The following is a 23760-nucleotide window of genomic DNA, read 5'->3' on the forward strand; positions in this document are numbered from 1 at the left end:
ATGCACGCCATGCAGCTGCCGGCTCTGTTTCGGAATTCCCCTAAGGTAATTGTCATACACGTGGGGGGAAATGACATGACCAAACATTCTGTAAAGTTCTTATTCAAACTTATAAAGGACTCTTTTGAATACATAAGACAAGCCTTTCCTGAGACCCGAATACTGTGGACAGACATTTTACCACGGCTTCAATGGGGAGTCCCGAACGATAAATTTAGGAGCATACAAACGAAACGTAAACGGATCAATCAGTTCGGGCGCAGTTCGGCGGATGAAGTCCTTAAAATAGACATCAATGAGCAGACACCGGGTTTCTTTCGTGTCGATGGTGTTCATCTTTCGGACGTTGGTCTGAAATTTTACTTGGATTCTTTAAGAGAGTGCCTTTTAAAACTTGTATTATAAGAATTTTGGGGAAAATAAAAAGAAATTGGAGTCGTTTCTTTTTTATTTCGTGGCGGAAAATTCTTACATCTGGGTGCGACTGAGGACATGCCATACTGAGCTGTTAATAATGTCAAATACTAAATTCTTTTGCATACTCATGGGTCCCTGACCAGCCGCCGCCATTCAACGGGGTTGGTGACACTCATGGGTTCAAAAATTCAATTTTTCTGGTTCGTTTTTTCGAGCATATAAGAATTGGCCAGAGAGCGAAAAGGGCTAGGCGTTCTTATAGTTGCTCAACCATTTACATAGGTTATATTTTTTACATTTATGGTTATTAGGTTTATGTTGCGCTAATGGTGTTACCTTGGTACTAACAGTTACCTGGTTTGTTTGTGGTACATGGAAGTACCTGGTTTTGGTATGGTACCAAAGGGGTACCTGGTTCGTGTATGGTACATGGTGTACCTGGTTATTGTATGGTATCAAAGGGATACCTGGCTCTTGTATGGTACCAAAGGGGTACCTGGTTTTTGTATGGTACCAAAGGGGTACCTGGTCCGTATATGGTACATGACAGTACCTGGTTCTTGTATGGTACCAAAGGGGGTGCCTGGTTCTACCTGGTTAATCGTACCAAGGGTTACGGGGATAGTTTATGGCATAATGCTTGTGCCATAGTTTTAGCGCAACAAGGTTCGAATTCTTTTAGGCATGCCCTGGTCGCTCCCTTTGTGAGGATTTTCAACTTCATTCGCCATTTAACGTTTGAAGTTTGATGCCACTATGACCGTCTTTAAATCCACACTTACCCGAAACGAAAAATAAATGGTATAATATAGTCAGAAGTGTTCTTGCTTTCTTTTAACAAAAGGTTTAAGTTATGTGATGGTACGTCAGTCCAGGAATTTGGTCCTAGAATAAATGATATTCATCCAAACTATGATTTGTTTGAAATTATTTAGAGGTAGTCTTTTCTATTCAGCATTGTCTGTGCTTCGTTATCTCTTGGTTATAATATCTATGCACCCTTTCGTGGGATAGCCAAAAAAAGCAAATTTCTGCATGTTTTAGCTGACATTTTAAGGTTTAATGACATTCTATCTGAAAATTTCCATTTTTCAAAGACAACACATATATATACTGATAATTCAACACAGTGAACATCTGTATGCAGCTCTTTTTCTACTAGTAAAATGACAAGGACACATAAAATGGCAAATGGGACATTATTTCTGGAATGGCTTAGATGTTTCTTCAAGATATATTAATGATTTTGAGTTTTTATTTGGTTACAAATATGAAACAGTTTCCAGAGATATAGCTTTATTTTCAGTGTAGAATTGTCAATCATATTCTCTGTGACATGCTGGCAATTTAATCAACAGTCACTTTAGGTGACACTGAACCTAAATTTTCAAGATCATTAAACTTTGATTCCAAAGATTTCATTACATGTTCTATGAAATTCTCCAGATATCACTATTATACACGGCAGTTAACCAACAATAAGATAAGATACATGTGTTCCTAATAATTTGCTGAAAGCCATGGTCATGCAGTCATTTCAGTTTCATCATTATAGCAGTTACTGTAATGGCTGTGTTAAATGTCATTGAACACTACTGATGTAAAAGTTGTATTATACTGTACTGTTTGTAATCTAAAAACTCATAACAATATATGAGTAAATTTATGAATACTTAAAAAGTACACAGATTTTCCTAAAAAAGCAATGTTTTTGTTATCCAGAGCAGTAATCACCAGAATATCCGATATATGCTTTCATTCACTGTTACTGGAGACATATAGAAAATGTGGTTAAGAAATTTCAAAAGACATCAGACAAGGTTTAAGTTAACTGTGAAATGACAAAATGATGGGCAATCAATCTAAATTCCAGGCCAAGATGAACTTATTCGTATATTCTTGTGATTCAATCATATACTATGAAAATGCTACAGTACAATTGTATACTGTGATTCACATTAAACAAGAACTGTACAACTGTACAAACAGTCATAACTTGCCGATCATTCACACATTAAACCGGAATCCACCTAAAAACCGGAATACACTTTCCATAACCTGAATACACCTGTATCTTTTTAATTATTTTGCCCTGTCCGTCCGTCCGTCCGTCCGTCCTTCCGTCCATACGTACGTCACAATTCATTTCCGAGCAATAACTGGAGAACCATTTGACCTAGAACCTTCAAACTTCATAGGGTTGTAGGGCTGCTGGAGTAGACGACCCCTATTGTTTTTGGGGTCACTCCATCAAAGGTCAAGGTCACAGGGGCCTGAACATTGAAAACCATTTCCGATCAATAACTAGAGAACCACTTGACCCAGAATGTTGAAACTTCATAGGATGATTGGTCATGAAGAGTAGATGACCCCTATTGATTTTGGGGTCACTCCGTCAAAGTTCAAGGTCACAGGGGCCTGAACATTGAAAACCATTTCCGATCAATAACTAGAGAACCACTTGACCCAGAATGTTGAAACTTCATAGGATGATTGGTCATGAAGAGTAGATGACCCCTATTGATTTTGGGGTCACTCCGTCAAAGTTAAAGGTCACAGGGGCCTGAACATTGAAAACCATTTCCGATCAATAACTAGAGAACCACTTGACCCAGAATGTTGAAACTTCATAGGATGATTGGTCATGAAGAGTAAATGACCCCTATTGATTTTGGGGTCACTCCGTCAAAGGTCAAGGTCACAGGGGCCTGAACATTGAAAACCATTTCCAATCAATAACTAGAGAACCACCTGACCCAGAATGTTGAAACTTGATAGGATGATTGGTCATAAAGAGTAGATGACTCTTATTGATTATGGGATTACTCCGTCAAAGGTCAAGGTCACAGGGGCCTGAACATTGAAAACCATTTCTGATCAATAACTAGAGAACCTCTTGACCCAGAATGTTGAAACTTCATAGGATGATTGTACATGCAAAGCAGATGACCTCTATTGATTTTGGGGTCACTCCATTAAAGGTCAAGGTCACAGGGGCCTGAACATTGAAAACCATTTCCGGTCAGTAACTTGAGAACCACTTGACCCAGAATGTTGAAACTTAATAGGATGGTTGGTCATAAAGAGTAGATGACCCCTAACGATTTTGGGGTCACTCTGTGAAAGGTCAAGGTCACAGGGGCCCGCACATTAAAAACCATTTCCGGTCAGTAACTTGAGAACCACTTGACCCAGAATGATGAAACTTCGTAGGATGATTGGTCATGCAGAGTAGATGAACCCTAACGATTTTAGGGTCACTCTGTTAAAAGTCAAGGCCACAGGGGCCTGAACATGGAAAACCATTTCCAATCAATAACTTGAGAACCTCTCGACCCAGAATATTGAAACTTCATAGATGATTGTTCATGCAGAGTAAATGACCCTTATTGTTTTTGGGGTCACTCCGTTAAAGGTCAAGGTCACAGGGGCCTGAACATTGATAACCAGTTCCGATCAATAACTTGAGAACCGCTTGACCCAGAATGTTGAAACTTCGTAGGATGATTGAACATGCAGAGTAGATGACCCCTATTGATTTTGGGGTCAGTCTATTAAAGGTCAAGGTCACAGTGGCCTGTTCATGTAAAATCATTTTTTGGAAATAACTTGAGAACCACTTGACCTACAATGTTTAAACTTAATAGGATGATTGGACATGCAGAGTACATGACCCCTATTTATTTTGAGGTCACTTGATCAAAGGTCAGGGTCACAGGAGCCTGAACAGTGACTTGAGAACCACTAGGCCACGAGTGTTGAAATTTAGCAGGATGACTGGACATGCCAAGTAGATGATCCCTATTGCAGCCAACCATCAGTGTCTCTTTGACTTCCGCTCCTGACCCCTATTGACTTCTTGCCTATAGGACTTTGCATTGGGGGAGACATGCGCTTTTTTACAAAAGCATTTTCTAGTTAGAGGTATTTTTGAAGGTTTTTTGATATTATTCAATCATATATATCATAAATAATTAACATACGAAAGTAAAATAAAATACGTTCACTCAAAACGATAACCGTGCGGGAAATTATCATAACCGAAATACACCCGTATTTTATGAATAAATGGTACTTTTGTAGGATTTATTGCAGAACTCAATTGTATATAATATAAATAATTAATTTACAAAAGGAAAATAAAATATGGTGATTTGTCAGTTTCTGCATATTAGTTGTGTGCTAAATTACACGACTGTTTTTAGTATTCATATATTACAATGTAGTTAAGTACTTTTCGTTTTGTGTGGTAGCAGCACATAAAACACATGACATGCTGCTGAAATAAGAATCAGGTCATTGTATTTGGCAGGCATCGTGGGATCAGATTCTCCCTAAGCTGTTGCAACCGAGTATACTGCTTGGATCAGGGGGTGTTTCATTTGTACACCTAACCCAAGAGGCAAGATTTACAACATGTTAGTTAGAACTAGTGCAGTTGTACATATAGAAATACTTCTTAAATTCAAATAATTATATTTCACTAATGTATACTTTTCCCTGTCCTCATTTAGATAAAAAATCTTGAGACAAATGTTTGAAATAATAAAAAAATCAGACAATTTCATCTGAAGAACTTTAAATGCATTCTGTCACTTAGCACTTTTTGACAGTAAACAATACTTGGTTTACAGCCACATGTTTACTGTGAAAAGTACCAAGGCGTAAAAAAAAAAATTGTTTGTTTCCGGTGGCCCGACCTACCCTATTTTTTTAACGCCGACCCTAAACTTTTTTAGCGGTAAAATCGGGCCGCATATTTATGCAAATAAGTATATTATTATTTTTATAGCTCTTTGCACGAATGGACTACTCCACCAATCGGGCGAGTGGTTTTTACGTGGTAACTTTACCAAATTGAGAAAATTGAGAATTAATACATCAGGCAAAATTACCTGGATTGACTGGAATTTACCCGCGAATCGTAAAAATATCAAAACGTCATGCTGGTAATTTTCCATTCCACAAACACGTGCGCCCTATCGTAATATCTTATTTACATCGCGGTTACTTTTGACACAATAAACGCGTGTGGTGCATTCATTTTTCAATGTAATCGCTTCAGATTTTCAACACCGCTTGAGAACTAATACAGTTTGAGTTCTATAACAATTTTAATAAGAAATCGACAGGAATGTAGGCAAAATTCTTTAAAAACGATCAGATTTTCATATAATGTTTTGTAAAATTTCAAACAGCGCGATCTTGATTATTTACTTCTTTTTTAAAGTAAATAAACGGTACATACTATGGTAATAAAATTCAGACTCTTGACCAGAATGTACAAAAAACACAATTAAAAAATCTTAACTGATGAAAAAGCGGCAGCAATTTAAATACATGGAGTAAAACGATTTTTGGCAAACAGATTTCTGTTAGCACGGCAGAATAGGTTACGTGACAATAGAAATGTGGTTTTGAAATAAAGCAGTATGATGTTGTTGCGGATTTTAATAAGTTTTAAATTTTTCATAGTACATGTATTTTTTGACACAACACTTTGTTAGATATTCTTTTCAAACAATAATGTAAATTCCTTGAGGGCAAATAGGTCACAGCTATCATCGTTCACAACACATTTACATGTCAGTTTATTAGGGATATTGCATTCGCTTTTAAAAAAAGATAAAGAAAAACCTTTTTGATTGATTTCTTCTCAACAATTTAAGGAATCGAGAAAGTACGATCAGACAGTGATGTGTCACATGGCGCGAAAACATGACGTAATGCCATGACAATCTCGGGCAAGTATACCGCTTTGATCTCCACTTCAGATGCCATAATAACCGACACACTTCTTTTAGCTCTTTGAGGGGGTGTTAATTGATGATGAAAACAAGGCCAATTACTTAGTTTATCATCAGAATAATTACCGATAATTGTTAATGTTTTTTTTTTCACTTTCAACACGGGTCGACGTCGGGTGGATGATGATTATTGTGTCCATATTTTGGGACACTTTTCAAAATAATTATTTTTCGGGATAACAGATTGCTACAGTCTTCCATTTTTAGGCTGGCGATATTCGCCAGACTATTATAACCATATATCGAGTTTCTGTAAAGTTCAACAGGTGCTGAGACTGACAGCACAAAATATAATTTCATGCGCAATTCAAATAGTCCGCCACGTTAATCAGTTTTGCTATAGAGTTGTATAAAGATTGTTAAACTTACCTGTTTCAATAGATCTACTTGCGCAAACATGTTATAATAATGTTTTATTTATCTAACGGTAAATACTTGAAAGATAACATTAGAAAATATTACATAATGATGGTAAATTAATTCGCCTTCATGAATGAAATGTCCATATGAATGGAACTAATTCAACGTTGACCGCTTCGTTATTGATTATGACCTCGGTCTATAAGGAGCTAACGCTGGTTCCGAGAAACAATCGTCGATATGAATTATACTGCGCATTATTCGACGACCTGACATAACGTGGAAAATAAGAAATATGAAATATCAATTAAAATGAACTTATAGTGATATGAGTTATGTCAGGTCTTATATTTAGGGCTTAAGTTTTAAGAAACTATTCTTTCAGATCATTTGCTATAGGTACTAAGGGACGTAATCGCTGTGTGATTGCCACAGTGACGTGATAAGAAACAAATGACCACATTATACCTGTTTTAGACTATTTTTATACTAAATTCGTTTTAAACATTCTGACGAATACTGAAAGATATAATGTAAAAAGCGCTTTGTCACCAATTTGCTTTAAGGGTGGGGGTGTAGATGTAGCAAGTTTTGTTTAAACACACGTTTTCAACTCTTTTCAGGTTATATTAAGATAGTGGACCCGTATTGGTAATGTTTAACAATTGCACTAACTTGATACAGTTCTGAAGTTAACATATTTCGCACTGTGATTCATCTTTAAATGACTTTTACCGTGTCGTTGTTGTTTGTTTGTTCGTTTTTTATTTGTTAATTTTGTATAAGTTATGTCTTTTTTTCCTCCAGCTGAAACAGAGACAAATTTCAAAGTGATAGCCATTGTGCAAAACGATCGCACAGAATTCATTTTACCAAATATTTTTCTAAATGAAACCTCAAAATATTGTGTAACAATTATAAAACACAAAATAAAGTGGCGATAACAATTTTTCTGGGGAGCCTCGAATAAAAGGATTTAATCGGAAAGAAATTAAACTCCAACTTTTGAAAATTATGACCTTGTTCTATGCATTCATAAAGAACCATAGGGCAGAAGTAAAACCTACCTATATACATTTATTCAAAACTTTGTAAAAATAAATGCAAAATCAAGAACTTTTACAAATATAATTAAGTATTTTTCAAAGATGTCTAAACATTCACCTTTCAAGTCAAATTCATTTGAAACAGCAAGAAATGACTAAGAAATGGCTTATTAAATAAAACATTTCCGCTTTTGTACGACAAATCAATGATAATATGTCTTAAAAAAACAATATTTTATCTTACTCGAAAAAAGAAAAATGATGAACAAAGTTTGGTCCTAGTAGGGTTTGAACCTACGCCCTCCTGAAAAATTAGTTAGTAATCTCATGGTAGGAATTGAATACTCTTCAAAAAAAAAAAAATACATTATTACGGGTACGTCAATTTTCCTAACCATCGTATTAAGGAAGCAACATGACTAGACAATAATCATTAACAGTCCGGTTTATAGCGGGGTTCGAGCCCAAAGTTTCTCTCATACCGACAAGAAAATTGCCCCATTTGATCAATGTTCATACATTCACATATCATGTGTGTGTTGGGTGGGGGATTGCATATCAAATATAGATGTTGTGTTTGTTACCTTTATATTTTATCTGATATTATGTCCCTCAATGTTTATTATCGCTTCGTAAGAAACATATATAAACGGTTATGGCGCGCCAATTGTCCAATAATAACGTTAACCCAGGTTTACGGTAAAAAAAAGTAGAATTAACAATTACAGATAGACAAGGGTTTTCGAACGTAAAGCCAGGTTTTTCTAATACTTACCCATATTTTCGGGCGAAAACACGCCCGTGAACCCAGGTTTCAACTAGGTTTTTCAATTGAACTTTGAATTTCGGCCGTTATTTTAAGTTCACGAGCGTGAACCTATGTTTATGGGAGTAAACCAGGGTTCTCGGGTGTAAACATAGCTTACGAATGTGAACATATGTTAACGATCGAGAACTTAGTTTTACGACCGTGAACATGGGTTTACAACCGTAAACATAGGTTAACGCTGGTGTACATAGGATAATGACCAAAAATCATAGTTTCGTTCGAGAAACCAAGTATTTCGAACTTAAACCTACGTTCACGTTCATAAACTATGGTTCACGCTCGTAAACCCAAGTTCATGGTCGTAAACATAGGTTCACGTCCGTATACAATGGTTCTCGGCAATCAGATTATCCAACAATTACATTCTTTTTCGAAAAACTATGATTATCGAATACTAACATAAATTTTCGAGCGAACACACAGTATAACGGGCTTAAACTATAGTTTACTCTCTTGAACCCATGTTTACGTCCGATAAACTAGGTTTCTTGATTGAACTTTAACTTGGATGCACAAGTTAATCAAGATCACAATAATACCCTATGCTCGCCTTAGTTTAATATGGAAAACCCATAATATCTAAGATTTTGCAAACATCTTTCCCGCACAGTTTCCATTCAGTGTTTTGTGGTAGCCAGCCTTTCTGTACTTTCAGTACTTTGATTAATTTTGTTAGAAATAAGTCCTGTTTCTTTGAGTCATATGAAGTTATGACGTCTACAACATCACAATTTATGTGATAGAATTGGAGGTCCACTAAAGTCTGAGCAGCAGTTGGTGGACCTGCTGAAAAAAGTTAAGGTCGAGGCCTGCAGAGTCTTGAAAAGTCAGGTTTTAGATGGGATTTACAGGGTTTTCCCTAGCCCCAAAAAAGGTGGTAAATTTACCACTTTTCGAGGTCCATGTCCCCCTTTTCTAAGCAAAGGGTGGGGGGGGGCGCATGAGTTTTCCCCAAAAAACAATTTTTCAAATTGATTAAAAGTTAATTTCAATCAATTTAAACTATTAAAAGCCCAAAAGAGTATGAAAGTATTCAAGCAAATCCAAACATGTCCCCCAAAATAGTCTCTTTTTTCCAGAAAAATAAATTTGGGGGGACATGATGTCCCTCAAAATAAATTTCCTAGGGAAAACCCTGGATTTATAGTAGTAAGACGTTGAACAACCAGCTTTATTAATTCAAAATTTGGGCATACCAGTCAAAACTCCATTGTCTGGCATTTCCAGTTAATCCAGAATTTTAGACTGGGGTAGGGGGTGATGGTATTAATCTCAATGCAGATCAAAGATGCAAATCATATTCCTGGCCAGTGTGCTTTTACTTGGTTTTAGTTTGAAATATAATTGTTGGTTGTTGAATAATATTCAGTATTAAAATTATTATTTAAAGAGAGAATCCACAGCAAGATTTCATTCAAGTTTCGTGTTTAATCAGATATAAACCATGTTCTCCGCAAGTAATTGCCAAATTCTCCACATGAATTAGCAGCAGAGAATGAATGATATAGGACACAACGATCCTATGACCACTTGATCCGTAGATCGACTGCTCTACCTATTGAGTTAATCGGATGGGCTACTCTGGAAATGAAAAAACAACAACAACAAAACACAAACATAAAGCAAATATTTATTTCATAATATTTAAATACACAATCAAATGGCATTTTATATTGTTAAAACATCATCAAAGTCATTGTACATTAGGTGTAAATCAAACATAACAATAGGATGCATGTTTATAAGGTTTATAATCTCCCTGTTTGAAACTACGATGGTATTAGGTTTAAAAAAAAAAAAAAAAAAAAAAAATGCCTACCTACCTACCCTATTTTTTTGGCCATGTCACTGGAAACAATTTTTTTTTTAGGCCCAAGTGAAAAAAAAGAAGAATAAAAATCAACTGTTTGTCAAAAAAAATAATAATCCTTTATACCAGGTACTGATAATGATATTGTTACGACTCGGGGGTGTTGCGGAGATGGGTAGGCTATGTGTACTGAAGAACTCTTGGTAAACTTCACTCAATAGTCGGAAAGGCAATTAGGGTATAGCCAGGTTGACTCAGAGTACCATAAAACTAAATAAACCAGAGAGACTAATAAGACTCAGGTTAACAGTTAATGAAATTTATTAATGTTGATATATCATACTCCAGGAAATACAGATGAAGTCATCACATTAAACAAGCACATCTAACTGATAACAAATGTAGTCACAAATTCTTCTTGATAATAAATGTATTCATATATTGATGGTTAAATTCTGCCAGTAAAAGTGCAAACTTGTCAAATGAGATTAAGACTGTTCCGGCTTTCCATAGTTTACAGGTAGCGAAGCGAGTTTCAATGAACTTTAAAGATGTTTTACAAATCAATACTGAGCACTTTTACAGGTACAAAATGCAAGATTTAATATACATCTCTTTTTAGATTAATCTATTTATGACTGATCTGGCGTTCCATAAGTTGTAGATATGGACACGGATATAAAGACAATGTTCAGCAACAGAAATTTCTTCTATGAAAAAATATAGTCTCTTATATTCTCAGTACTTTAGACAAATCCATTAATTTACTTTACTTTAAATAAGCAACGAATATGAAATACATCTTTCAAATAAAACTCATAGAAATGTTACTAAATGTTGTATCAAAAGGGGCTTTTATAGACCTATGACTTTTAATAAATATAAATTCTGATTGCAGAGCAACTTTCTTAAATCTATGTTCAGCATAGTGTTCATTTTAATGAAAATCTATTGAAACAAGCCAAACGTGGTTTTAGGTCTGAAAGCTTGAGCTGAAGTGATTCCAGATGGCCAAATTCGGGCCCTTTTATAGTTTTCCAGAGAAAGTGACCCAAAAGTCACCAAAACAGTAAAAATGGGTTACTTTGGGTAAATTGACCAAATGGTTAGTGACCAACGGGTCACAGTGACCAATTGGTCACAGTGACTTAAAACGTTAAACTCTATGCTGAATACTGCTGCATCATAAAAATGGCGACTTTATGAAATGTTTACATGAAAATAACATCAAACAAGAGATCACAGAGTGATCTTGGCACCTATCAATGTGTCATTTTTGTGTGTTCCAAATTTCAAGACTTACTGACTAGCTCAAGGTCAAATTTCATTTCCGTACACAACACTGTGCATGTGGTCTAAATTCGAAAGCTGTAACTTGAGAAATGTGAAAGTAGGTCACTAGATCAATTTCAAGGACAAAGTTCTTTGTACACAAAACTATGCATGTGCATCAATTTTGAAGACTGTAGTTTGAGAAATTTGAAAGTAGGTCACTAGGTCAATCTTAAGGTCAAAGTTTATTTCGGTACACAAAACTATGCAAGTGGTCCAAATTTGAAGGCTGTAGCTTGAAAAATGAGAAAATAGGTCACTAGTTCAAAATCAAGGTCAAATTTCACTTCACAACACAAATCTATGCATGTGGTCCAAATTTGAAGCCTGTTCCTTCAAAAATGTGAACGTAGGTCACTAGGTCAATATCAAGGTCAAAGTTTGTTTCGGTACACAATCCTATTCATGTGGTCTAAATTTGAAGCCTATAGCTACAGAAATCTGAAAGTAGGTCATTAGGTCAATCTTAAGGTCAAAGTTCATTTCGGTACACAAAACTATGCAAGTGGTCCAAATTTGAAGGCTGTTGCTTGAGAAATGTGAAAGTAGGTCACTAGGTCAAAATCAAGGTCAAATTTTATTTCGGAATACAAAACTATGCATGTGGTCCAAATTTGAAGCCTGTACCTTTAAAAATGTGGAAGTAGGTCACTAGGTCAATGTAAAGGTCAAAGTTTGTTTCGGTACACAAAACCATGCATGTGGTCCAAATTTGAAGGCTGTAGCTTGAGAAATGTGAAAGTAGGTCACTAGGTCAAAATCAAGGTCAAATTTTATTTCGGAATACAGAACTATGCATGTGGTCCAAATTTGAAGCCTGTACCTTCAAAAATGTGAAAGTAGGTCACTAAATCGATGTAAAGGTCAAAGTTTGTTTCGGTACAATTACCATGCAGGTGGTCCAAATTTGAAGGCTGTAGCTTGAGAAATGTGAAAGTAGGTCACTGGGTCAAAATCAAGGTCAGATTTCATTTCGGAACACGAAATTATGCATGTGGTACAAATTTGAAGCCTGTACCTTCAAAAATGTGAAAGTAGGTCACTAGGTCAATGTCAAGGTCAAAGTCAAAGTTTATTTCAGTGCACAAAACTATGCATGTGGTCCAAATTTGAAGGTTGTAGCTACAGAAATGTGAAAGTAGGTCACTAGGTCAAAATCAAGGTCAACTCATGTCAAGGTTCATCTTGCCACTCAAAACCATACATGTGGTCCAAATTTGAATGTTGTAGGTTATTGACAAGAAGTTTTATAAGCTTTTCCCTATATAAGTCTATATGAACCATGTGACCCCCAGGGCGGGGCCATATTTGACCCTAGGGGGATAATTTTAACAAACTTGGTAGAGAACCACTAGACGATGCTACATTACAAATATCAAAGCTGTTCGCTTTTAAAGCCTATTGGAATTGGAGAAACTGTTAGCATCCGCGCAGTCTGGTCAGGATCCATGCTGGTCGCAAACCCACAATGTTGGTTTTCTCATGGCACGGCTCAATTATATAGATTTCAATAAAATGCTAAAAACAATACATCCTTAAAATGATGGATTCTGGTTGAGTTACATGATACAAAGTAGATGAAACAGTTCTAAGTCATAAAAGCTACCAGTCAATATAAAGTAGATTTGAAACCTTACAGAGCCTTTATGCAAGAACTTAAAGAAGTTGTAAGCAGGTATATTTCTTTTTTTTCCCCGCACTGTATGTTTTTCAAAGTAGAATGAAACTCATTATTAGAGTATTTTCTGATTTATGAATTCACCTGTTTACTGTATGAGTAAGATTTTGTTCCACATGTGGCAAGCTGGACGGGTTCTTCATGCTTGGAGAAACTGGTTCTTTAGCAGCACTACAAATATCAGATTTAGCATTTTCGATTGACTCCAGGGATCCTTCAGAACTGTTGACAGAGTCTGCAATAAAGTTTAGATCTATTACCTGCTAGAAATTCTTGAAAAAAAAAAAAAGAATAGAAAAATTTCATTTTCAAATATGACAGCTGGTTTTGAATCTGTGTTTAAAAGTAAACTTTTATAACATCATTGTATGGAAGTAATGTTGAATTTTGCTATAGCTATTAAATTTTATCCATAATTTCCAATATCACTGGCTATAGTTCATTGTGAACACCTTAATCCAACTCTTGTCCGAGTGGTTCAGTTTGCTGACTGAATCACTTAACATATGTATCAGTTCCTGCCCTGCTGTGGTCATGAGGTAAGGAAGATGTCAAGCTGGCTTGCATAAGGTTGGTGGTTGTCTGTCCTTTAATTTATGCTGGAAGAGATATGTTAAATCATCCTCCACCATTAGAAGCCGGAAATTGGCATTATGTTCTTGTGTTGACGTGACTTAAAACCGAAAAGAACAAACAACACAAATATAATCCAGCCTTACATTAATAATTTTCTTCTTCTTCTTCTTACCTCTGTCTAGTTTCTTGACTTCTTCATGATACCTTTCCATTAATTTATCAGCAAGAAACTTGTATGCAGGATTGATAGCATCAATAAAATCTTGAAATGCATCTGGTCCCTTTCTTTGTAATATAAATAATAACATAGAGATCTTTTCAGAGTTTGTCCTCTCAGTCTGAAATAGAAGATTTTTGTAGCTGCTTGTTATCATTTGTTGATTCATTATGCTGAAAGTAAAGACTTAACATTGTAGATGTATTATCTTTAAAATTCTGTTCAATAGTTCCATGCAATGTGGTGTACATCCTGTGGTCTTGAAACATTCTATTAGAAGCTAAGCTGCTGAAAGGGGTATGATTTTTCCAAATTTATTTGAGCATTGAAGAATAACAGTGAATGAAAAGTTAAAATAAGATGTTTCAATGGATTTTGTTTGTTGATAAAACCATTATTATTATTATTATCTGGAACAACTGATACGGGGACTGGAAACCGGCATTTATCTTATCTTATGCTGTCGTCCAATCGAAGCATATACCGTAGGTTATTCTGCTATTACTCAAACACTTACACCTTACAGTTTAACTCGTCCTTTCAGTGAAAATCTGGGAAAGCATTTGTTGAATTTTTTGTTGAAAACAAAAGTTCTGCCATGAAATTATTGCCTGCATCTGTTTTTAAATGGTAAATATCTACATTAATGTTACTTTTCACCCTGTGAAAATGGCTAAATCTAGACTTGTCTTACCCAGAGAGAAAGATGTCGTTTTTTACATGATATTGGCCTTGTTGATTCAGAGTATTTAGAACAAAAAAATTAGGACTTATTTCAATGGAAATAGCAAGTCAAAACTGTAAACTGTTGCCTGAAAATATTTGTTTATTATATTGCTCTGTTCTTCACCATTTAAATGAGTGTTAAACCTAGATGATTTTCTGCAGTTTTATCTAAAAGTTCGGAATACTAAATGTAACTTCGTTGTCAGCCTTTTTTTTAAAAAAAAAAATTGTTATTTTAATTTAAATACATTGTATTTTTCACACATCAGTTTTAAGATCGAATTTATTAAACTAATTTTTGGAGTTTAAACAACAATTTCGTTTGAAACATTCCCTACGTTCAAGAAGAATGTTTGTTTCTGTATATAGAAATCTGACATTATAAACAATAATTATAATTATGGCTCTACAAGATTAAGAAAAGTGTCGGCTTTCTGTAATTTTCCATTTTTTTATTCAAATCCAACATAAATCAGCCCTTTGATAAAGGTTTGAAGTTACATGGTAAAATATTTCTTCAGGGAAGTGAGCTGAGTTAATTCATAATAATTAAGCATATCACCACATGCAGTTGCATGCTGTTTTTGCTTCAGAATCCCTTTAGATCAATCTCTGATCACCTAATTATCGCCACTTAACATGTGACTGGTAAACCCTTTGAACAATAAGTGTTATAGCTCCATGATTAACATGAGGTAATATGCTAATTACACGCTTATCGATAGTGGCGAAAACAAAATATCGATCGCTAACGACTGGTCGATATTTACAGGTATGGACGACAGCATCATACAGATAAATGTATTGATTTATACGGAGTTTCTACTCCCCGTATTAGACCTTCCTGTTATTATTATTATTATTATGTGTAGAGTTTAAAATGAAGTAGGTAGCTCTCAACAGGAGAAAAAAAAAGATGTGACATAGCGTGAATTATTCTGTACTTCATTTCATTTTCATACAATACTGTATACATAATACTGATATAATTTTTTATACTTCACAGATTTCTTCATGTTCCAAAAATTTTGACAATCTAACATGATTTGAATGACTGTCCCTCTAATTATATCACATCAGAAAATTAATTGATTATAAGCTACCTTTACTGTCTGGCCCAAGAAAAAGCTTCTTTTTTTTGCTTTGATGTTAATTAAGTTATCCAGAAAGTTTTATAACAGTCCATAAAAATCTGTCAGAATTGAAAACTACTAAGCAAAATATCCTAATAAAGTCATTTTAGACAATAAATTGAAAAGTCCTTAAGATATTTTGTAAAATTTAAATAGTTTCTATTACCATTTTTGGGGTACTACAGAATGATTTATGATATGACTTGTATTTCTTGCACTGTGAAACACAGTCATACCTGTATTCAGCAGCCAGCCAATGGCACAATCTGATGATGACTGCCGAAGACAAGTTGACATTAGAACAAAAATGTCAGTTTGGGAATTAAGCTAACTGGCTGCTTAATACATGTGGCTGTTTTGGGCAGGTTTAACTCAGATTTTAAAGAGAAATCAAGAGTACCTTTATTTTTGCAACATTTTCACCACTTAGAGTATTCCTTGCCTCCAAAGTATCCAAAATGTCTTCATCCAAATTTAGGTTTTTCTTTATCCCTGGTTTCCATTTCCTTAACACTTCTCTAGCTGCCTCATCCATTGTTGGTTTCACTGTGTTTTAATAATGTTTGTAGATTTGAAAGCTGTCAAATGTTATTTCCATTGATATATTTTTTCCTGAAATTATTTTTATCTGTCACAGTTTGAATCAATTAATGCCTTTTCAAAATCTGTTTATTTAATTTTGATAACATTAATGATCTGGAAACACTTTTGTGAAATATTCTTCCAAAATTCAGCCCAACAGCTAATGTCTTTTTTATTTTTTCTCTGTTCCCTGAACTGATCATTGCCGCAGAAAAGATTGGTCTCCTGAAATTTTGCATGCTTCAAGAGGATTTGAATTAATTTATAAATACCGCAAAGTCATTCTTATTGTTGTCACATTATCAATGTCTCCATATTGCTTGTATGACATAATATGTATTGTTCTAAAATATCTTAACCATTGTAAATCAAAATTTGTTATCAAATAAGATCTTTTATAATAATTGTATGATAATGATGGTATTATATCAATAACCACACACATGTGGCTAACACAATATCCATATTATATGCATGAAGGCATCCTAACCTATTTCAATATGAATAGACTAATTTTTCATTGAAAATATTACTGCAAATTACAATGAATAACCCCAAAAGATTCATCAAGGAAGCAGGTAGATTAACCCTTTTCCAATCAGTACTCCACTGGAAACCTATACCTACTGTGAACATAGATCTGTTTGATCTGATAAGCCTGTCTGAACAGAGATATTTGCCTGTGATAATATTTTGCCAGATATTCACTGTAAAATGATGGGGTGTGTCATTTAAAACTGTTCTGATTAACACATGCCATGCAAAAAACATAACAACACATGCACAGGATGGGGGATAATTAAATAAACTTACAGTAGATGACACTTGCTAAGATCTTAGTGGGGAGTATGTCTGTTTAATCACCACTGAATTAACACTAATAAATTCCAATCATTGACACTTAGTTGATTATTTGCTGATTTCCTCACATCTAAGTCCCTTTTTTATTGCTTTATTTTCCATTGAATCACATTTTACACTGATATTATTTATGCACAATTTAATTCTGATTATGTACAACACTTGCAATATATTCATAATTATATATAATACATAAAAAATAAATACTATACATGTATACTGTGCATCTGTACATGAAATTATATACATTTATACAGTTGAAATGTTTGTCTATCTACATGACTGAACAGTATTACCAATTATTTACAATTAACTTTAAGAAATCAAAAATTACTAGATCTATTTACAAAATAAAAAAAAAATACAAATTTCATCTATATGCAAGTTGTTCAGTTCGAAAAGCTAAAAGATTTTGCCTGACCCAAATTATAAATTAATAAAATAAATAAATAATCAATAAAATAAATAAATAAAAAGGTTGTGGTTTATGCCAGCCATCTACAACAATATATCAGCTATATATATATATATATATATATATATATATATATATATATCAGTGAAACAAATAAATAAATAAATAGATAAATAAATAAATAAAATCCACATAAATAACTCCAACATGAATAAATCCACTGAGAATTTTGGCAAACACACTGAACACTTATTCACTTATTGCATGGAATTCCGCGTTGCATCCATCTTTACACAGATTCACCGAACACTGCTAACATCCGAATGTAGACTCCACTGGGCGACCGCTGTCTGTTTTACGTTCCTTCCTTGAACACATAACACACACGCGCTTCCGACCTTGAAATTTGACAAGAACATGTCCACCTACGTTTTCCTGATTGACAATGGCTGACAGTACACGGACTTGGCTAAGCCTCCTTTTACGTGACGTGAACCCTGCAACAAGTCCATCACACACATCCAGCCTGAAGTCTTGTTGGGAATATGTCTTCTTTGGTTTGTCGGTCACGGCAAGCTTATATAGGATCCATGAATTGATAAGACACAAATCCACATAAAACCAAAGAATATACTTCCAATACTTCTTGGCTTTGCGTCCAACTGGATGGTATGAATGTAACTGGTCGTTGAGATCGACGCCACCCATGTATTTATGTCGCCCCCAGGAGACATATTGTTTTTGCCCTGTCCGTCCTTCCGTCCGTCCGTATGTCACACTTCATTTCCGAGCAATAACTGGAGAACCATTTGACCTAGAACCTTCAAACTTCATAGGGTTGTAGGGCTGCCGGAGTAGACGACCCCTATTGTTTTTGGGGTCACTCCATCAAAGGTCAAGGTCACAGGGGCCTGAACATTGAAAACCATTTCCGATCAATAACTAGAGAACCACTTGACCCAGAATGTTGAAACTTCATAGTATGATTGGCCATGAAGAGTAGATGACCCCTATTGATTTTGGGGTCACTCCGTCAAAGGTCAAGGTCACAGGGGCCTGAACATTGAAAACCATTTCCGATCAATAACTAGAGAACCACTTGACCCAGAATGTTGAAACTTCATAGGATGATTAGTCATGAAGAGTAGAGGACCCCTATTGATTTTGGGGTCACTCCATCAAAGGTCAAGGTCACAGGGGCCTGAACATTGAAAACCATTTCCAGTCAATAACTAGAGAACCACCTGACCCAGAATGTTGAAACTTGATAGGATGATTGGTCATAAAGAGTAGATGACCCTTATTGATTAGGGATCACTCCGTCAAAGGTCAAGGTCACAGGGGCCTGAACATTGAAAACCATTTCTGATCAATAACTAGGGAACCACTTGACCCAGAATGTTGAAACTTCATAGGATGATTGTACATGCAAAGTAAATGACCCCTATCGATTTTGGGGTCACTCCATTAAAGGTCAAGGTCACAGGGGCCTGAACATTGAAAACCATTTCAGGTCAGTAACTTGAGAACCACTTGACCCAGAATGTTGAAACTTAATAGGATGATTGGTCATAAAGAGTAGATGACCCCAAACGATTTTGGGGTCACTCTGTGAAAGGTCAAGGTCACAGGGGCCCGAACATTGAAAACCATTTCCAGTCAGTAACTTGAGAACCACTTGACCCAGAATGATGAAACTTTGTAGGATGATTGGTCATGCAGAGTAGATGAACCCTAACGATTTTAGGGTCACTTTGTTAAAGGTCAAGGCCACAGGGGCCTGAACATGGAAAACCATTTCCAATCAATAACTTGAGAACCTCTCGACCCAGAATGTTGAAACTTCATAGGATGATTGTTCATGCAGAGTAAATGACCCTTAGTATTTTTGGGGTCACTCTGTTAAAGGTCAAGGTCACAGGGGCCTGAACATTGATAACCAGTTCCGATCAATAACTTGAGAACCACTTGACCCAGAATGTTGAAACTTCATAGGATGATTGAACATGCAGAGTAGATGACCCCTATTGATTTTTGGGTCAGTCTATTAAAGGTCAAGGTCACAGTGGCCTGTTCATGTAAAATCATTTTTTGGAAATAACTTCAGAACCACTTGACCTACAATGTTGAAACTTAATAGGATGATTGGACATGCAGAGTAGATGACCCCTATTTATTTTGAGGTCACTTGATGAAAGGTCAAGGTCACAGGAGCCTGAACAGTGACTTGAGAACCACTAGGCCACGAGTGTTGAAATTTAGCGGGATGACTGGACATGCCAAGTAGATGATCCCTATTGCAGCCAACCATCAGTGTCTCTTTGACTTTCGCTCCTGACCCCTATTGACTTCTTGCCTATAGGACTTTGCATTGGGGGAGACATGCGCTTTTTTACAAAAGCATTTTCTAGTTGTTGTAGGTCTTCACCATGTCCGGACAAGGGATGTTCACAAGCTGGCCGCCGACCCTCCTTGAAGCCTGTCGCATGGTGTCATCACAGCTAGTTGAAATTAGATAAACAAAATTGTTATCTTTCCACTTCACTGCTACAATGTCACCTTTCTGCCAGAAAGCGCTCTTTCCCCTATCAGCCTTTTTATCCTTTTTATCCTTATCAGAAAAATTTGGTGGTAGTCCCTTCCTGTTTGGCCTCACCGTCCCTGTAGAATTGATCTGCATGGGGACAAGGTCTATCAACAGTTTTGACAAGGTGAAATAATTGTCAAAGAATAGATGGTGATGCTTTCCTTGCACATGCCGAGCCATACCCATAACAACCTTGTACCCTAAACCTTCAGTCGAACCTTGACCACCTTTCGCGCCAGTGTATATGTCGGCTTGTACACAGAAACCTGTGTGAGAGTCTGCTAACATCCACGATTTCAATCCCCATTTTGTCGGCTTGTTTGGTATGTACTGTTTCAGCAATGACCGGCCTTTGAAACCAATCATTGCTTCATCAACAGACAGATTACGACTTGGACGGTAAATGTCACTCGTGAAATTTCTGTTACACATGTCTACAAGTGGCCGGACTTTGAATAACCTGTCGCGATTAGGGTCAGTAGGATCAGGCTGGTCACGGTTATTTGTAAGATGAATATACTGGTTCAACTTACGCCAACGTTGAATAGGCATGATTTTGGCAACACCCTCTACTCTTAGTCGGTCATCGGAGCTCCAGAAATCTTCCACACGTGTGAGGTTATGTATTCCCATAATAATCATTACCGAAAAGAAAGCCCTCATTTCATTTGCTGTTGTTTCTCCTTGAGCCTCCCAAACATCATCACCCCTTCCACCCTGCTGTTGTTTACGTTGAATTTCTTGCCTTGCATATCGGTTTGTTTCTTCAGCAATAATTTCAAAAAAATTTGGATCAAACATCATGTCAAAAAATTTATGTTGTTGATTTGGAATTTCAGTCAAATTTGGTCCGCTATCATGAATAAAGTCCCTAACATACCGCGATCGAATATTCCTAGTCCAATTTCTGTAATTCACTAACGGTCGCAGATCGTCCAAAGGGGTACCACTGTCCGAGTCATTTTCTAATTGCCACGCATATAATTCCTCTATTTCCGACGAATCGGAGTCACTTGATAAATCATCCGACGAAATATCACTAATTTCCACATCTGAATCGGGATCCTGACGTGGAATTTCGTAAATATCATCCGGAGAAAATCCTTCAAATTCACTATCACTATCCGCCATTTTGGTACATGTACAATTTTATTTTCTGAAAATGTGTTGGGGATTTCCAAAGTTTGTTGCATAAATAGTAACGTTTTGAAAGCGAGGCTCGGGCATAATCGTAAAACGAACTTTTCCAAACCCAATAAAACTTTTAAACCAATGAAATTTCGTCGTTTTCAATCGGAAAAAGACGATTATTAAACAGTGCATTATCCGGGCGGTTTCGGGCGATTCATTTGTAGGCGGCACAGGCGGATTGAGGCGTTTCGTTGGATAAGCGATAAGGGCGGATCGGGGCGATATGATTGGAAAGGGGTTAAGTCTTCAGTGTGTGTGTGTTAAAATTTATTGTTAGAAACATGTTTCAGAAAGTATTTTCATTGAAATAGTTTGTTGGTGCCAACACTTATGCTTTTTATCAGCTCAGGTATGTCTAAATATATTTTTGCACAGTCTATGTGTTCACCATATGCCCACTTTACTTTGGACAAAAGATTTTAGGAAAGTTAGTAGCCTACTACTAACTTTAGTCTATATCCGGCAGTTTAATCAGTTTGTATTCTGTTGTTAGGAATACCACTATAATACAGTTTGTTTATAGGTCCTAATTTTGCATGCTTATGACAACAATACTAAAAGTTCTTCCTCTTAAACTGTTTCTGTGACAAGTATTTCCCAAACCCATTCTCTTGCTGGAATAATGTTAGTGCTTTACCAGGTTACTGTAGAGTAAATCCAATGGGTTGCTGTGTTCTGTATACTCTACATCAAGTTAGGAACTGTACAGGAGAGAAAACCCAAGGAGTTGTCATGTACTAGGTACTTTGCATCAGGTGCAAAACAACTACACAGGTTAGTAAACAAATAGACTTTAAAACTGTAGTAGCTGAGGAGAGATAGCCCAGTGAGTTGCTGTGTACTGTGTACTTTACATCAGGTGAGGAACTGTACAGGAGAGTTAGCCCAGTGAGCTGCCGTGTACTGTGTATTTTACGTCAGGTGAGAGTAAGCCCAATGAGATGCCATCTACTATGTACTTGATTTTTCCTCACATGAAGAATTTAACGCCCCGAGTGAGGCTCGAACCCACATCGATGAGGGGCAAGTGACATCAGATGAGGAAGAGTACAGAAGACAGCATGCCCATTCACGCACTGCAGTACGTGAATCACGTACAAAATATCAAATGCACGCATAAAAATCACTTGTTGGGGGTACATGCACGCAGAGATTCGGAACTCTAGTTCAGCTGCAATATCGCTGTTTATTTCATCGCGCACTTGCCAATTGTTTGGTATGGTCTAAAACGCAGATCCGGTCCAAGAACGTTATAATTTCGTTTCCATCACCGAATTCTCGGCGTAATTGTCAGCTGTATAGAGGGGTTTGGTAAATGTTTTAGTCGGACGTCATACGGGTCGTGTGCAAAAAAAGAATGGATACGAAACGCAAAAAGGCATTTTAGCTTTAATAAACTCAGCAAAAGGTTAACAGTATTTTATTTTTCGATATTTAACTGCAATTTTGATACACATTGCATATCTGTAATAGTTTGGCCATTTATTATTGATGGACGAATTTTACCAGTCTTCAGTTGACTGTATGTTATTTCGGACGAATCGTGTTCCGTTCACGAAATTGGGAATACATGAACCTTGCTGAAAAATTATTTATATTTAGTATAATATAGGGAGGGGTGTTTTGATTCAGAATTTCCTATCTTAACTTTGGAAAAACATTTTACTTTTTCTAAAATTATCTCATCTGTTATACCCCACCCACGAGAGTTCTGTATGAAGAAAACAACAACAAAAAACAAACACAAAAAACATGTAATATACAAATTTCAGTAGTTAAATAGAAAATTTTCAGATCTGCCATGTAGTGTACCCCCAAATTTTGAAGTGTACCCCTATTTTGCAAAAGCAGGGGGTACATGTACCCTCAACTTTAAAAATGAGTGGGCATGCTGGAAGAGTTAGCCTAAGGAATTGCCATATAATATATACTTGACATCAAGGTGAGGAACAGCATGGGGGAGTAAACCCAATGACTTGCAATGTAGTATATACTTAACATCAGGTGAGGCACTGTACAGGAGGGCAATTTTGTTACAGTTTCTAGATTTTCACTCTGTCGTTGACCTATTTTCCACAAGATATCCATACATTTTCTTCAAGAAAACGAAAAGAAAAAGGGGTGTTGAATAGTATGCAGTGAAATGCAGGTCAGCTGAAGTCAGGAACCTCATAGTGCCGCATTTCAGAAAGC

General features: G+C 36.1%; 2 protein-coding genes across 3 annotated transcripts in view; one reads left to right on the top strand and one right to left on the bottom strand.

Moving 5' to 3' along the window:
• The window catches only part of LOC123540543 (repetitive organellar protein-like), a 326476-nt gene that overhangs the window by 115489 nt on the left and 187227 nt on the right, over positions 1-23760 (top strand). The gene's annotated exons all lie outside the window — the stretch shown is intronic.
• LOC128549712 (uncharacterized) lies at positions 10072-16743 on the bottom strand. Its single transcript, XM_053527104.1, has 3 exons — positions 16332-16743; positions 14028-14193; positions 10072-13514 (listed from the first exon to the last, which is right to left on the bottom strand). The coding sequence occupies exons 1-3, from the start codon at positions 16464-16466 to the stop codon at positions 13360-13362; spliced, it is 456 nt and encodes a 151-aa protein (XP_053383079.1). The 5' UTR covers positions 16467-16743; the 3' UTR covers positions 10072-13359.

The sequence above is a fragment of the Mercenaria mercenaria genome, chromosome 16 (assembly GCF_021730395.1).
Source record: "Mercenaria mercenaria strain notata chromosome 16, MADL_Memer_1, whole genome shotgun sequence".
Taxonomy (NCBI): domain Eukaryota; kingdom Metazoa; phylum Mollusca; class Bivalvia; order Venerida; family Veneridae; genus Mercenaria; species Mercenaria mercenaria.